Consider the following 15,595-nt stretch of genomic DNA (forward strand, 5'->3'; position numbering starts at 1 on the left):
GCACTACTTCAGTCGCACAGTGTGGATTGATTTGTAAAATCTCTGTTTTGCTCTTGTTGAGCTGCAGATGGTTTTGATGCACCCACTCTGTGATATCAAACCAGGCAGAGATTTTTACCGTCATCAGACCTGAAAATGCCTGTATTAATCTCCACCTTTTGTTTGATCCATTCAAAACAAACTTATGCAGACTCAGTGTCTGTTGAACTGGTTAGACTGGTTGAGTTGTGAGGGAGTGGAAGCTTTAATCCAACAAAATAAACAGGTTTGCTGAAGCAGACAGACGTACAGAGGGAACACAGAGGAATTCAGAGGGGGCCCTGAGGGTCATATTTCACCCGTCTGAGGGTCTGATCTGCTTTCACTTTCAGCCTCACACAGCCTGGCAGCAGCAGCAGCAGCAGCAGCAGGATGGAGAGGTACGTACTCTGGATTTATTCCTTTGCCACACAGTAAAACCTGTCTGTAACTCAGCAGGTGAGGAGTGACTCAGGTGTTTGCCTTGAACACGTTGGCATATAAATCATAATGTGAGAGACTCAGTCAACTTTGTGCATAAATATATAATACAAATACAACTAATAATAAAAACATCCTGAAAGGTGATAGATGAGCAGCGGTGACAGAAGTTTCCAGGTCCTTCAACTAAAGGCAGCAATATTCAGCGTTAAAGATGCTTACATTATAATTTAAATTATAAAATGACATTTATTTAGGTCCAGGTCATTTAACTTTCACTTTCATGTAAAGTATCAAAATTGAAAGTGCTCATCCAGCAGAGTGGCCTTCATCAGGTCTATCAGGTCTTTATCACTCTTTCTACTTTGACATGCACGCAGTAGTCGAGCTAAGCTCATAGCTCGGCTCATCAGTCAGACTTCTCATCGGTAACACTTTACAACAAGGTACACAAAATTAGAATAGTTACTGAGGAACTAATGAGGAACTAACTATTAGTTAATCATGACCTACCCTTTTTGTGTATCCTAAAGTAAAGTGAGACATCGAAATGAGTAGGTAATGATTCAGTAATCATTACCTACTCATAGTTCCTTAGTAACTACTCCTCTGAAATTTGATCAGGGGTTACTGAAGAACTGACCATTAACTAATAGTTCCTCATTAGTTCCTCAGTAACTACTCTAAATTTGTGTACCTTAGTTCCTCAGTAACTACTCATTCGTTCCTTATTAGTTCCTCAGTAACTACTCTAATTTTGTGTACCTTATTGTAAAGTGTTACCAGTATTATTTAAACCGTCCATCTATATTCAAATTAATTTTGTTATTACAGTCAGATAAGCCAAAAGTTAATTGTAAACTAGGTGCTTTTTTGAAGCCTGTCCTTCCTTTGTCTAACTAACATTAGTTGTACTTTAGCCATGCCGTGTGTCTTTGTTCTGCTATTATTGTATGTAATGTTCATGCTCCAGACCAGGTGATGTGGTCTTGAGTCAGATACATTACCTGAAATGGAAAAATTTATGTTTGTATGTATCATATCATAAACTTTTTAGTATTGTTTCATTTACTTGTGCAGAATGTTATGTTGTAATAGATAGAGCTAATAGAGCTAATTTTAAATATTGTATTTTATTCGGAAGTTTAATTTAAACAATGCATTATTTTTTTTAATTAAATTATTTAGCCTACATTTTAAATTAGTAAAATAATCATTAACTGCTGCAGTCAAATAAATGTAGCACAGTATAAATCACAATATGCAGTTACAAACCAGATTGTTGTTTGTTGTTCATTCTTGAATTCAAGTTTAAATTCATTTTTACTGAATTTGAAGGTCGGTGTGAAGGTATAAAAACAGAGGCTGGGTGATTAAAACTGTAACATCACCTCCTGATGGTCTTATTCATTTTCTTCTCTGTTTAAAAGGTTACAGCGATGGTTACAGTCTGGACCAGGACCTGGACCTGGACCAGTGTCCATGAAGACAGATTTTTCAACAAAAGAACCTACTGAGCTCAGGGATGAACAGCAAGACATGTATGTGAACTTTAAAAGTCTTTTAATACACACTGGGTGGTACTTGGACTGTAAATAAACTGGGTTCATTACTTATTTATTAATTGGGTGGTAAACAGACTGGGGATAGTTGTATATTAGTTGTAAATTTTTGGTCTGACATAAAGTAATTCATTCATTCATTCATTCATTCAATAATAAACTGATGTGGGAAATGCTTTACAGGTCAGAAACAAGCAGCTGTAACAACAAAATATAATTTTTAAAACAATTCAACAAAAATGATGATAATGCAATAGAAACATTAACAAAGTATAAAATGAAAAGATTCAATACGTTTTAAATACAGGGAGATAAATCTTCTGTTCTGCCTTAGACGTGAAATATTAAGTATAAAACATGTAGATTTCCCTCCTCTTGGCAGTGACGTATAATTCTGAGGTATCTGTACAATACTTAAGAATTTACATCTGATATTATTTTATTCTGTTTACCCCATCTCAAAGTTACTTTTTAGATTTTACATACAAAATTTGATCCGTTTAAGAAAATGTGTGTATTGTTTGAGTATATGAAGCAGTTCCACCTCAACGAACATTAAACTTACATAATGATGTCATAATACTTTTACTTTCATATTTCCAGCACATTTTGTTGCCAAAACTACACTGTGTGTGTTTCTACTATTACTGAAGTAGAACATCAACATATTAAAAGCAGAGCAGTGGTGTTTCGTGTAGAAATAAAGTCTAATTAATGCGTCTTTCTCTCTAGCAGTCCAAACAGTCCTGTCCCCAGCTGTTTGTCCATGAAGAGTGACCAGTCTTTACCTGAGCCTCTTAATTTCAAAGATGGAACCTGCTCTGTTGAAAAAAGGTATGAATTTAAAATGATGAAGATGATGAAATATGTTTCATGACTTGACTGTTTTATTGTGAAGGAGCAGACTGCTGGCTGTGTTAACATCACTCTCTACTTCTGCACTGTGTTTATTATTATTATCTTTATCATGCCTATGCTTTGTGTGTGTGAGTGCCTCTGTCTTTTGCAGCTTATCTTACAAACTATTGGACCAATCGGCCTAATGTTTTGTGTGCACGTTCATAACTGTATGCTTAAGGATGTCATGTGGTTGCGATGATTCATAATAGCAGAAAAACCTGTTATATCACTGACTGCTGACTCCTCTTAACCAAACTACTGGACCAATCAGCCTTATATTTTGTGTGCATATTTATGACTGTATGCTTAAGGATCTCACGTGGTTGCGTTGATTCGCAATTGTTTAAAAAAACCCGTTTTATTGACTGTTTTATATTGTGACTGACTGCTGACTCCTCACTCCTCTTAACTGACAGGTGGGGGCTGTAAGTTTTCTGGAAAACAGGGAAGGGTGTCTCTGCAGACAGGAGACTTTGAGAGGTGTGGTACCTGTCAATCATATTTTAAGTTGGCCAGTCAGAGGCTTACAATCCTGTCAGTCAAAAATCTATTTCACCAATACGCTGCCTGAACCAGCTGTCAGTCAGTTTTAAATCAGCCAGTCACTTCACAGGATTATAAGGGGGAGGAACAAAATACATACCACTCTGCTAAGTCCCTTTTGTTTTTAAGTGATTCTCCATAATCGCAGTTGTGTTTTAGTTTTTACAGAGTTGATCAGGAGACATCAGAGGTTCCTGCTGGTCACTCTGCTCATCAAACAGACCTGGACTCCATATTTATGGTACGTGAGTACAACGCATTTTACTATAAAGCGAACATTCTGCTCACAGTGGTCTCTGTGATGGACATTTCAGACCAGGTGTCAGTCCGTGTACAGACTTGACAGTGTGTTTCATAATTTTAGTATTAATGACGAATAATTACTAAAGTGTTTCGTTCCAGCTGCTTGAGGAGAACATTGTCAGTTTTGTGAAGAACGAGCTGAAGACATTTCTGAGGGTCCTGACATTAGATGACACAGAGTGCTTGGGCAGGCAGAGTGAGGATGAGGAGGTGTTGGGCGGTGAGGATGAAGAGCAGAAGAGGAGCAGCAGAGAGGCATTTCTGAAGATCACACTGAACTTCCTGAAGATAATGAAGCAGGAGGAGCTGGCTGACTGTCTGCAGAGCAGTAAGAGAGTTTTAACAACATAATGGAAAGAGGAAGCTACAATTAAGAACATTTATTAGATCCATGATGATTGACTCCAATGAATGTCTGCTTAAATGGGACAATACAATTTATCATGCAAATATTTAGAAAAAAAACACACCATTAATAAAAAGAACTGATCACCTCTACCACTAATGTTAATAATCACATGAATCTCCTTTTATTCTACATAAATTAGTCAAATTGTCAGATTATTGTTCATTCTGCTGGACACTTTTGCATTATGGGGTGTTAAAACATTTCAGCCACGAGGGGCCAGTAGTGCTGCAGCACAAAAAAGTGGCTGCAAGTAAACCACTCTTTTTTAGTGGAATCCCTACCCCCACTTTGAATAAGAGTGGCATACCATAAAAGAATCAGCACAGGACATTAAAAGCAAAGTTGTATACCATAAAATATTTGCCATTTGACACTACAATAAGAGTGGCATACCATTAAAGACTTGGCATGTGACATTAAAACCAAGGTAGCATACCATAAAATAATTGGGATAGGACATCAAAACAAGAGTGGCACATGGTAAAAGAATCGCCATATGAAATATAAGGAAGAGCAGCATACCATAAAAGAAATGGCATGTAACAGTTAAATAACTGTTGCATATTGTGGAGGAATTTGCATATGACCCTAAAACAAGAGTGGCATATGTAGCGTAAAGAGTAACTCCAAATCAAGTAAAAGTGTTACACTGCATAAGTTGATTAAGAAACAAAACCATATAACCATCATATAACCATGTTTTATGTATAAGATCTTATAAAACCGATTGAAATGCACCTATATGTGTTAAAGCATTGTTATACATGTAAAAGTGTTCAGAAATTGGAGTTATAAGTCAACATTGTATTCACATTACAGAGCACACACGTAACGTATCATGTTTTATATAATGATAAGCACACGCACATTCACATGTCTGTACTACCTGATGCACATTTAAAAGTTTATATTGTATAAGAGCACAAGGGACTGCATAAAGAAAGTCCCTAAGACTCACATGTTTTTTAAAAATAAAGCGAAACCAAAACCAGAGCTAAGGGTGGAAAGCTTGGGAACTTCCAGGCTCAAAGTGAAAGTAATACACCATTAAAATCGGGCCTGTTCATGATTGGACAAAAAGAAAAAGCTTGCCACCAATAGCTTTGCACTGAAGAGGGATGGATTAGCGAAAGAAGGTGGAGACTCTCCTCAGTCTCCACCAGCATAAAAGCAGACACACGGAGAGCTGTTTTTCAGTCCTGTCCCGGAGCTTGACTCACTGAGTTGTATGTGTTGAAGCTTGTGAGCACATTAAACTCGACTGCATTGGACTCTGCCTGTCTCCAGTGATTCTTTGAGTATTATCTAGTTGATTCCAAGGTATCAGATCTACATCAAGGGGAAACAGCAAAGTCAAGTGGAGGACGAGGTCGGGGGCCTGCAGGCCCACTTCCAGGCACCCACCTTTTCCACTACACATACCACTGAAAACTTGGCATGTGACATTAAAACCAAATACTAGTAAACCTTAAAAGAATTGGCATATTGACCCTAAAACAAGAATGGCGTACCATAAAAGGATTAGCATAAGACACTAAAACAATAGTGGCAAACCATAAAAGAATTGGCATAAGACACTAAAACAAGAGTGGCATACCATAAAAGAACTGGCCTATGACCCTAAAACAAGAGTGGCACACCATAAAAGGATTAGCAGATGACACTAAAACAAGAGTGGCACACCATAAAAGGATTAGCATATGGCCCTAAAACAAGAGTGGCACACCATAAAAGGATTAGCATAAGACACTAAAACAAGAGTGGCATACCATAAAAGAACTGGCCTATGACCCTAAAACAAGAGTGGCACACCATAAAAGGATTAGCATAAGACACTAAAACAAGAGTGGCATACCATAAAAGAACTGGCCTATGACCCTAAAACAAGAGTGGCACACCATAAAAGGATTAGCATAAGACACTAAAACAAGAGTGGCATACCATAAAAGAACTGGCCTATGACCCTAAAACAAGAGTGGCACACCATAAAAGGATTAGCATATGGCCCTAAAACAAGAGTGGCACACCATAAAAGGATTAGCATATGGCCCTAAAACAAGAGTGGCACACCATAAAAGGATTAGCATAAGACACTAAAACAAGAGTAGCATACTATATAAGAGCTTAAATGAGATTGGCATACCTTGCAGGAATAGGCATGTAACACTAAACAAGAGTCGAATACCAAATAAAATAATTGGCCTATGACCCTGACATAAGAGTGGCATACCATATCAGAATTTGGATATAACATTCAAATAAGAGTGGCATACCACTAAAGACTTGGCATGTGACATTAAAACCAAAGTGATATACCATAAAATAATTGGGATACAGTATGTCATCAAAACAAGAGCAGCATACCAAATCAAAGAATTAACACATAGCACCTAAACAACAATGGACTACCATAGAAATAAAAAATGACATATGACATTAAATCAAGAGTGGCATACCATAAAAGAACTTAAATGAGATTGGCATTCCTTGCAGGAATCGGCATGTCACACTAAACAAGAGTGGCATACCAAAAAACAACTGGCATATGAAATTAAAACAAGATTGGCACAAGGCAAAAGTATTGGCATATGAAACTAAAGAAGAGCAGCATGCCATAAAAGAAATGGCATGAAACAATTAAATAACTGCGGCATATCACGGAAGAACTGGCATATGACACTTATGCAGGACTGGCATACTAAAGAATTAACAAGAGTGGCATTCCAAATAAAGGAATTAGCATGTGACAGAAAGAATGGCATACAAAAAAAAGAAAAAAAATTTGGCATGGGACATTAAAACAAAAGTGGCATACCTTGCAAGAATTGGCATATGAAGGGGGGGCAGTAGCTCAGTCCATAGGGACTTGGCTTGGAAACTGGAGGGTTGCCGGTTCAAGTCCCTGCCCAGACCAAAATATGGAGCGTGGATTGGTAGCTGGAGAGGTGCCAGTTCACCTCCTGGGCACTACCCTGAGCAAGGTACCAAACCCCCCAACTGCTCGGGGCGCCCGCCCAGGGCAGCCCCCCCACCCTGACATCCCCCCATCTGGTGCATGTATGGGTCCTGCTTGTGCTAAAAATGATGCTAAGTAAGTGTGGCATACCATCAGCTACTTTTTGATCATGGTGTCACACTTCTAGAGCAACTTTTACATTTCCTGTAATTTCCACTCAGTGCTGTTATTTTTTCATGTTCTTTCAGAAACTCCTGCATTTTGCCAGTGCAAACTCAAATCTAATCTTCTGAGGAAGTTCCAGTGTGTGTTTGAGGGGATCGCTAAAACAGGAAACCCAACCCTTCTGAATCAGATTTACACAGAGCTCTACATCACAGAGGGAGGGACTGCAGAGGTCAATGATGAACATGAGGTCAGACAGATTGAAACAGCATCCAGGAAACTAGACAGACCAAAAACAACCATCAGACAAGAAGACATATTTAAAGCCTCACCTGGAAGAGATGAACCAATCAGAACAGTGATGACAAAGGGGGTGGCTGGCATTGGGAAAACAGTCTTAACACAGAAGTTCACTCTGGACTGGGCTGAAGACAAAGCTAACCAGGACATACAGTTCACATTTCCATTCACTTTCAGAGAGCTGAATGTGCTGAAAGAGAAAAAGTACAGCTTGGTGGAACTTGTCCATCTCTTCTTTACTGAAACCAAAGAAGCAGGAATCTGCAGGTTTGAAGAGTTCCAGGTTGTGTTCATCTTTGACGGTCTGGATGAGTGTCGACTTCCTCTGGACTTCCACAACAATGAGATCCTGACTGATGTTACAGAGTCCACCTCAGTGGATGTGCTGCTGACAAACCTCATCAGGGGGAAACTGCTTCCCTCTGCTCGCCTCTGGATAACCACACGACCTGCAGCAGCCAATCAGATCCCTCCTGACTGTGTTGACATGGTGACAGAGGTCAGAGGGTTCACTGACCCACAGAAGGAGGAGTACTTCAGGAAGAGATTCAGAGATGAGGAGCAGGCCAGCAGAATCATCTCCCACATCAAGACATCACGAAGCCTCCACATCATGTGCCACATCCCAGTCTTCTGCTGGATCACTGCTACAGTTCTGGAGGATGTGATGAAGACCAGAGAGGAAGGAGAGCTGCCCAAGACCCTGACTGAGATGTATATCCACTTCCTGGTGGTTCAGACCAAAGTGAAGAACATCAAGTATGATGGAGGAGCTGAGACAGATCCACACTGGAGTCCAGAGAGCAGGAAGATGATTGAGTCTCTGGGAAAACTGGCTTTTCATCAGCTGCAGAAAGGCAACCTGATCTTCTATGAATCAGACCTGATAGAGTGTGGCATCGATATCAGAGCAGCCTCAGTGTACTCAGGAGTGTTCACACAGATCTTTAAAGAGGAGAGAGGACTGTACCAGGACAAGGTGTTCTGCTTCGTCCATCTGAGTGTTCAGGAGTTTCTGGCTGCTCTTCATGTCCATCTGACCTTCATCAGCTCTGGTGTTGATCTCCTGATGGAGGAGCAGTCAACCTGCCAGAGTTCCACACCAACAGCAGACAAATCTGCAGTGAAACACTTCTACCAGAGTGCTGTGGACAAGGCCTTAGAGAGTCCAAACGGACACCTTGACTTGTTCCTCCGCTTCTTTGTAGGTCTTTCCCTGCAGACCAATCAGGATCTTCTAAGAGGCCTGCTCACTCAGACAGGATGTTGCTCACCCACCAATCAGGAAACAGTCCAATACATCAAGAAGAAAATCAGAGAGAATCCCTGTGCGGAAAAAAGCATCAATCTGTTTCACTGTCTGAACGAGCTGAAGGACCATTCTCTAGAAGACGAGATCCAACTGTTTCTGAGTTCAGGACGTCTCTCCACAGATAAACTGTCTCCTGCTCAGTGGTCAGCTCTGGTCTTCATCTTACTGTCATCAGAAGAAGATCTGGACGTGTTTGACCTGAAGAAATACTCTGCTTCTGAGGAGGCTCTTCTGAGGCTGCTGCCAGTGGTCAAAGCCTCCAACAAAGCTCTGTGTGTGCACAGATAGACTGATTGAATATCCATTGAATCCATACAAATGTGACTTACTGTTTGTTCATTCTTGTTTTTCCAGGTTAAGTGTCTGTAAGCTATCAGAAAAAAGCTGTAAAGCTTTGTCCTCAGCTCTTAGCTGTCAGTCCTCTCGTCTTAGAGAACTGGACCTGGGTGACAACGACCTGCAGGATTCAGGAGTGAAGACACTGTCCGCTGGACTGAAGAGTCCACACTGTAGGCTGGAAACACTAAGGTGAGATGAAGTCATACGCAATCTTTTTGGTGCCAGAGGAGGAGCTGAAAGGCCAAGTCACAGCCTTTCAAGGGAACTGCCACCATCAGTGGATTCACTCACTGTGAATTAGCACAATTGACCAAAAAAACCTTTTAGACAGTGCTCACCTCGAAGTGAGTGGAGAGCCTCGGGGGTATGGCCCCTACCAGACAGAGCACATGCAGGTTGCTGCATCTTTTTTTTAATGCCTCCGCGCTGGCAATATCCATATCTGTACATACGTACATTTGTCCGTCCTATTCTTGTGAGGGCAATAGCTCAGGAACGCCTTGGGAGAATTTCTTCAAATTTAGCTCAAATATCTTGAATGCAGGGATGAACTGAAAAGATTTTAGTGGTTAAAGGTCGAAGGTCAAGGTCATCTAAACCTTGCACCCATATCATTGTCATGAACAGGATATCTCAGAAACACCCACAGGGAATTTCTTCAAATTTGGCACAAATGTGCACTGTGCAAATGTCCACTTTAAGTCAAGGATGGAGTGATATGAATTTGATGGTCAAAGGCCAAGGTCACTGTGACCTCCTCTGTCACATTCTCATGAACATAATATATATCAAGAACACCTAAAGGGAATTTCTTCAAATTTGGCACAAACATCTGCTTGGACTCAGCCTTGAACTGATTAGAGTTGGGTGGTCATTGGTCAACGTCACCGTGACCTTGCATCCATCTCATTCATGTGAATGTGATATCTCAATAGGCCTTGAGGGAATTTCTTCAAATTTAGCACAAACGTCCTCTTTAAGTCAAGAAGGAACTGATGAGAATTTGGTGGTCAAAGGTCACTGTGACCTGTGAAAGATGTGAAATTCATATGCTTATTAGGCACACAACTGTGAGGTGGTAATTCTAGCTTTAACTGTAACCATGCAACCACAGAATCACCTGTCCTAAACTTCATAGCCACTGTGAAGTAAACTCACATATCTGTACTTTAAAATCTTTACAATAATGGACAGGTGGAGGGCACCTGTTCCAGCTCTGACAGGAACAAATAGTACTTTCAAACAGTACATTGGCCACAGGGACAAAGAGATCTGTGTAGGTACATGACACCCTCAGAAAGAGTAGAAATTACAGGGAGTACCACCAGCTGGTCCAGGAGCTTCACCTGGTTGATGGTGGGTTCGAAGCTTATTTTAGGAGTTCGACAGTCTGCTGTCAGTCGTCGAGTCTGATTACAGTTAGTAAAAACTTGCCTAGGGTAACGTTGCAATTTTAGCTTAACCCAAACTATGTATGCTGCACTTGACAATGCCACCAAAGAAGGTCCACATCTCATTGGACAATGACGTTGGGCACTTTTCCACTCTGAGTTGAAGTTCATTTAACTCAAGGCATTCAGGGTATTCCTGCAAAATGTGCGGCACATAGAGCAAAAACACGAGACATTCAGCAATGCAAAACAGATGAAAACTATTAGGCAAGGCCGCCCCAGGCTGGGCGGCCTTGCCTAATAGGCTAATAGGCTCGCTCTCCCTCGAATAGAAAATATTTCCACCTTTTTTTATCAGGTTATATCAATCAAGCCTCACAGAAGACTGCTGTCAGGTGCTCACTGCAGTTCTCAGTTCAGAGTCCTCCACTCTGACAGAGCTGGACCTGAGTAACAACAACTTGCAGGATTCAGGATTGATGCAACTCTGTGCTGGGCTGGAAAGTCTGCACTGCAAACTGAAAACTCTGAGGTAAGATCTTCAAGTTTGTTTCAACCCATCTGCGGTGTTTTGATTTTAAAAAAGTCCGTGCTGGTTTAGTTGTAACTCAGTGTCAGATCCAATTCAAGTAATTGTTGTTTCCAAGTTTGGATTACTGAGTGTCATTTTGGACTGTCTAAGCCTCGATCTTCAGGTCCACTCTGTCCTTCAATCTCAATTAAATGTTATTAAACTTCAGAAATATGTTGTTTTCCCTTTATTTACCCAGGCTCAGTATCTGCAATCTGTCAGAGAGAAGCTGTGAAGCTCTGGCCTCAGTTCTTGGCTCCCAGTCCTCTAGTCTCAGAGAGCTGGACCTGAATGGAAACTATCTGCAGGATTCAGGAGTGAAGCTGCTCCTTGTTGGACTGGAGAGTCCACACTGTCGGCTGGAGACTCTCAGGTTAGATTCATTCATTTATTTGGATTGTCATAATCACAGGTTGCATCAACCCCACTGGTGTTCTTAAAGGATACACGCCCCTCCAGGGGTCCCAGTTATTGCGAACGTGAATTAAGACATTGCTCTATCTCACCTTCACCTCCTCACTTTAGATGCCCCCATCAATAACAATGTTCCCTGACAAACATACATGGTTCTGACACTAAACCACTTCCTGTCTGCTGACAGTGAAAAGCTGAACACCAAAAATATCTCTATTCCTTTTTCTATCAGGTTGAATCAAACCAGTCTTACGGATCAAAGCTGTCCTGAGTTTTCAGCCGCTCTCAGCTCCAACTCCTCTACTCTAACAGAGTTAGACCTGAGTAACAACGACCTGCAGGATTCAGGAGTGGCGCTACTGTCATCTGGACTGGAGAGTCCAAACTGTACCCTGGAGACTCTCAGGTCAGCACTTCGATATATCACCAGTCACAGCCCACACACTAACAACTTACTCCCATCTTCTTAACGAAAACAAAACCTACATTTCATCATTGTTCTCAAAGATCTATTTTTTAGCTTGTCAATGTTTCGTCTTAGTCATGGATAAAAGGTCACTGACAAACATGAGATGTGTGAATTTGTGCTATCATGCCATAGCTGACCATGTTGACAGTGCTGCTCTTTGAGGGAGCAGAGTCCAACATGAAGGAAGCTATCGCATCTTGCTAGCTGTGTGTATTTCACCTATTAGCTCTGTGAGTGGTCACTGTGTCAACAAGCTTCTCGAACCACATGTTTCATGAAGATAAATTTCTCTGCGCCATGACCAAGCTTTTAGTTCTTACACTAAGGTTGTTTGCAGTCTGTCAGGCTGTCTGATCACAGAGGAAGGCTGTGTTTCTCTGGCCTCAGCTCTGAGCTCCAACCCCTCCCATCTGAGAGAGCTGGACCTGAGCTACAACCATCCAGGAGACTCAGGAGTGAAGCTGCTGTCTGCCGGATTGGAGGATCCACGCTGGAGACTGGACACTCTCAGGTGGGACTGACAAGCTGTCAGTTTGTTTGTCAGTAATTACTCAAGCAGTGGGGACATATGACTTTAATGCACAAAAAGTCTTTGGATGAGAGTTAGATAATAACGTGACTGTTCTTCTGTCCCCTCACAGGCTTGACCATGGTGGAGTCCAGAGGTTGAAACCAGGTCTGAGGAAGTGTGAGTATGTTTTTGGCAATAAATCAGACATTGCAGAATAGAAGACTAAAGGTTTGTTTTTTAACATATTAAAAATGAATCCTGTCGTCATCCTTAGACGCCTGTGATTTGACGCTGGACCCGAACACAGCACACAGAAAGCTTCAACTGTCCAAAGACCTCAGAAAAGTGACAGTTGTAGCCCACGAGCACAAGTGTGCAGATCGTCCAGAGAGATTCAACTGCTGGTTTCAGCTGCTGTGTAAAAACGGTCTGACTGGTCGTTGTTACTGGGAGGTGGAGAGGAGAGGAGCGGTGTATGTGGGAGTGACGTACAGTGGAATCAGAAGGAGAGGACAGGGTGTCGACTGCAAGCTCGGAGCAAACAGTAAGTCCTGGAGTGTGTACTGCTCTGATGAGAACTACTTTGTCTGGCACGATGACAGACGAACAGCAGTATGCACCGACCCGTCCTCCGTCTCTCACAGAGTAGGAGTGTATGTGGACTGTCCTGCCGGCACTCTGTCCTTCTACAGAGTGTCCTCTGACACACTGATCCACCTCCACACCTTCTACTGCACAGTCACCCCTAAACCCCTCTACCCTGGGTTTAGATTCGGGTTTGGATTCTTCGGTTCCTCGGTCTCTCTGTTGCAGTTGGAAGACAAAAAGTCCTCTCCTGAGGACACCAACACTCACAGAGGGCCCAAGTAAACCAGACCACAGGTGTAAATATAGACTGTGCAGGTTGGGCAGTTGCACTGGGCCCATAAGGTGAGGCGGCCCATAGAGAGAAGGGCCCCTCTTACAATATATAGGGCAGAAAACGAGGCCTTGTAGGTAATTCAGATTGCCACCTTCTATTTATGCCTCACATATATGGCTTTTGTTTTAGTAAAACAGTAAAACAGTCAGCAGCAGTCTATAACAAAATATGTAATAAAATATATTATGTTTAATCTACATAAACAATAAATAAAAACTGTTAATTCCTCATTTCTTTGGTATTTTTGTCATTTTTTTTTATATTTTTGTCATGTTTCTGGGTAGTATGTATGTATGTTGGTGTTACACAATGTCAAGTCTCCATTTAATCATGTGATGAGACAATAAGATAACATGGTAACTTGTTCCATTCATCCATCCATTCATCCATCCATTTATCCATTTTCATCCGCTTATTCTGGGCTGGGTCGCAGGGGCAGCAGGCCAAGCAAAGTACGCCAGATGTCCCTCTCCCCAGCAACGCTTTCCAGCACCTCCTGGAACGTTTATAATGATGCAACTATTTTAACTCGTTATTTCATTAAATAAAGATACATTTTTTTGGAACACGTCTCCTGTGTCGACGAACTCGTGTGTCGTATGCTTAAGTGGTTAAACCCAACTTCATAATTTCCTGGAGGTGAAATGCCCCTCGGTGAGATTGTCGACAGTCCTCCTTCTCCCTTTGCTCACGCTACACTGGCAATGATGGAAAAGTTTACGGTTGCGCAAGCTATGGACATGTTGATGGACTCAGACTCCAACACTTCCTGTTTTGATCAAAATTCCGATTTGAATGAAAAAGCAAATGAGTTTGGTGGGACGAAACGACATGACAGTGACACACGGACAAGACGACCACAGAGGAGATGGAGACAACAGAATACTGAACTTGATGTGTTCCACTTTACCTCTAAGAGGATATAATAATAATTTATTATTTTCATTTATATAATTCAAACTGATGTAAGGAAATGAGAAAAAAAACTAAATTTGAAATTGAGAAAGAGTGTCTGACAAAAATGCATTTTTCTCAGCTTTTTGTCTGAAATGAAAATATCTATGTTAAAAAATATTTTTATTTACAAAAATGCACAAATTCAAGTGTTGATAAAAAAGAAATGGAATACCAGAATACATTTGTTTTTTTGTTTGTTAAAATAAACATAAGGTCTGTTCTTTAGTTACTTGTTTATACGGTTTACATATTCTTAGAACAAATAATTCAGTGGGTCTTTAAAGATCAGTGAATATGATCAAATGTTGGTAATTTAAAAATAATTCTCTGGCGGGGAAAGTGTCCAGTTTTGAATGTGTAACACAACCACCCGCCATTTCACGGTTAAATACTGATTTCCGGACCAGTTTTTCCGCCGTGTGGGGATGTAGCTCAGTGGTAGAGCGCATGCTTCGCATGTATGAGGCCCCGGGTTCAATCCCCGGCATCTCCACTTTTTATTGTTCCTGTTCCGGTGCATCACAGGTCACGTGACCAGGTGACTCTCTAAAAGACTATTAGCCGTTTAACAACGTGAAAGTCTTGCGTGTTGTTGATTCTATCGTTATGTAGTTCAGAAAGTTGTTGTGTGTCTGACAGCCGACACACAAAACACAGTGTAAAGATCTTGGTTGGTTTTTTTGAAGATTAGACGTCTGAACCAGAAATCAGATTTTACCGTTGCTGTGTTGGTTTTAGCCTCCATACTCCCTGTCGGTGTTCTGATTTAATTGGACTTTGTAAACGCGCATTACTGTTACTGATTTTGAAATTTTCTTTTTGTGTTACAGATGAAAAGGATGAGTGGTTCCACTGGGGCTCGAACCCAGGACCTTCTGCGTGTAAAGCAGACGTGATAACCGCTACACTATGGAACCCGTTGCAATTTTTGCTCAGAACAGACGTATATATAGCGTACCTCATCGTGCTGTATTTTATATTTATTTTTATATAAAGTGTTGTGGAGATTATACTTCAGTAAATTTTTGGATGCATAAAGTTAAGGTATTTCTACATTTTGGTATTTACTACTTTTACTCAGTGGTCTCTGAGCACTTCTTTCACCACTGCAA

General features: G+C 41.1%; 1 protein-coding gene and 2 non-coding genes across 5 annotated transcripts; 2 read left to right on the forward strand and 1 right to left on the reverse strand.

Annotated features, from left to right (window-relative positions):
• The first annotated feature begins 271 nt into the window (after positions 1 to 271).
• LOC117266831 (uncharacterized) lies at positions 272 to 13,756 on the forward strand. Of its 3 annotated transcripts, none has more exons than XM_033642210.2 (13): positions 272 to 419; positions 1,890 to 2,000; positions 2,754 to 2,855; positions 3,624 to 3,705; positions 3,867 to 4,095; positions 7,381 to 9,181; positions 9,264 to 9,437; positions 10,998 to 11,171; positions 11,410 to 11,583; positions 11,857 to 12,030; positions 12,431 to 12,604; positions 12,735 to 12,781; positions 12,879 to 13,756. In XM_033642210.2, the coding sequence occupies exons 1-13, from the start codon at positions 412 to 414 to the stop codon at positions 13,472 to 13,474; spliced, it is 3,846 nt and encodes a 1,281-aa protein (XP_033498101.2). In that variant the 5' UTR covers positions 272 to 411; the 3' UTR covers positions 13,475 to 13,756. The 3 variants fall into 3 exon arrangements, with proteins under 3 accessions (XP_033498101.2, XP_078028775.1, XP_033498108.2); XM_078172649.1 differs by having other exon boundaries at positions 3,633 to 3,705; XM_033642217.2 differs by having other exon boundaries at positions 2,757 to 2,855.
• Positions 13,757 to 14,904: 1,148 nt separating this feature from the next.
• trnaa-cgc (transfer RNA alanine (anticodon CGC)) lies at positions 14,905 to 14,976 on the forward strand. The gene has a single exon. It is a non-coding gene; the product is annotated as a tRNA-Ala (tRNA).
• A 351-nt stretch (positions 14,977 to 15,327) lies between these two features.
• Positions 15,328 to 15,400, reverse strand: trnav-uac (transfer RNA valine (anticodon UAC)). The gene has a single exon. It is a non-coding gene; the product is annotated as a tRNA-Val (tRNA).
• Positions 15,401 to 15,595: the final 195 nt, after the last annotated feature.

Source organism: Epinephelus lanceolatus, chromosome 11, assembly GCF_041903045.1.
Source record: "Epinephelus lanceolatus isolate andai-2023 chromosome 11, ASM4190304v1, whole genome shotgun sequence".
In the NCBI taxonomy this organism is placed as follows: Eukaryota; Metazoa; Chordata; class Actinopteri; order Perciformes; family Serranidae; genus Epinephelus; species Epinephelus lanceolatus.

Excerpts from the sequence above, each read along its gene's own strand:
- LOC117266831 (XM_033642210.2), top strand. Across the intron at positions 9,182-9,263 it reads AAAGCCTCCAACAAAGCTCT|GTTAAGTGTCTGTAAGCTAT; the intron begins GTGTGTGCACAG and ends TTGTTTTTCCAG. Across the intron at positions 12,782-12,878 it reads GAAACCAGGTCTGAGGAAGT|ACGCCTGTGATTTGACGCTG; the intron begins GTGAGTATGTTT and ends CGTCATCCTTAG.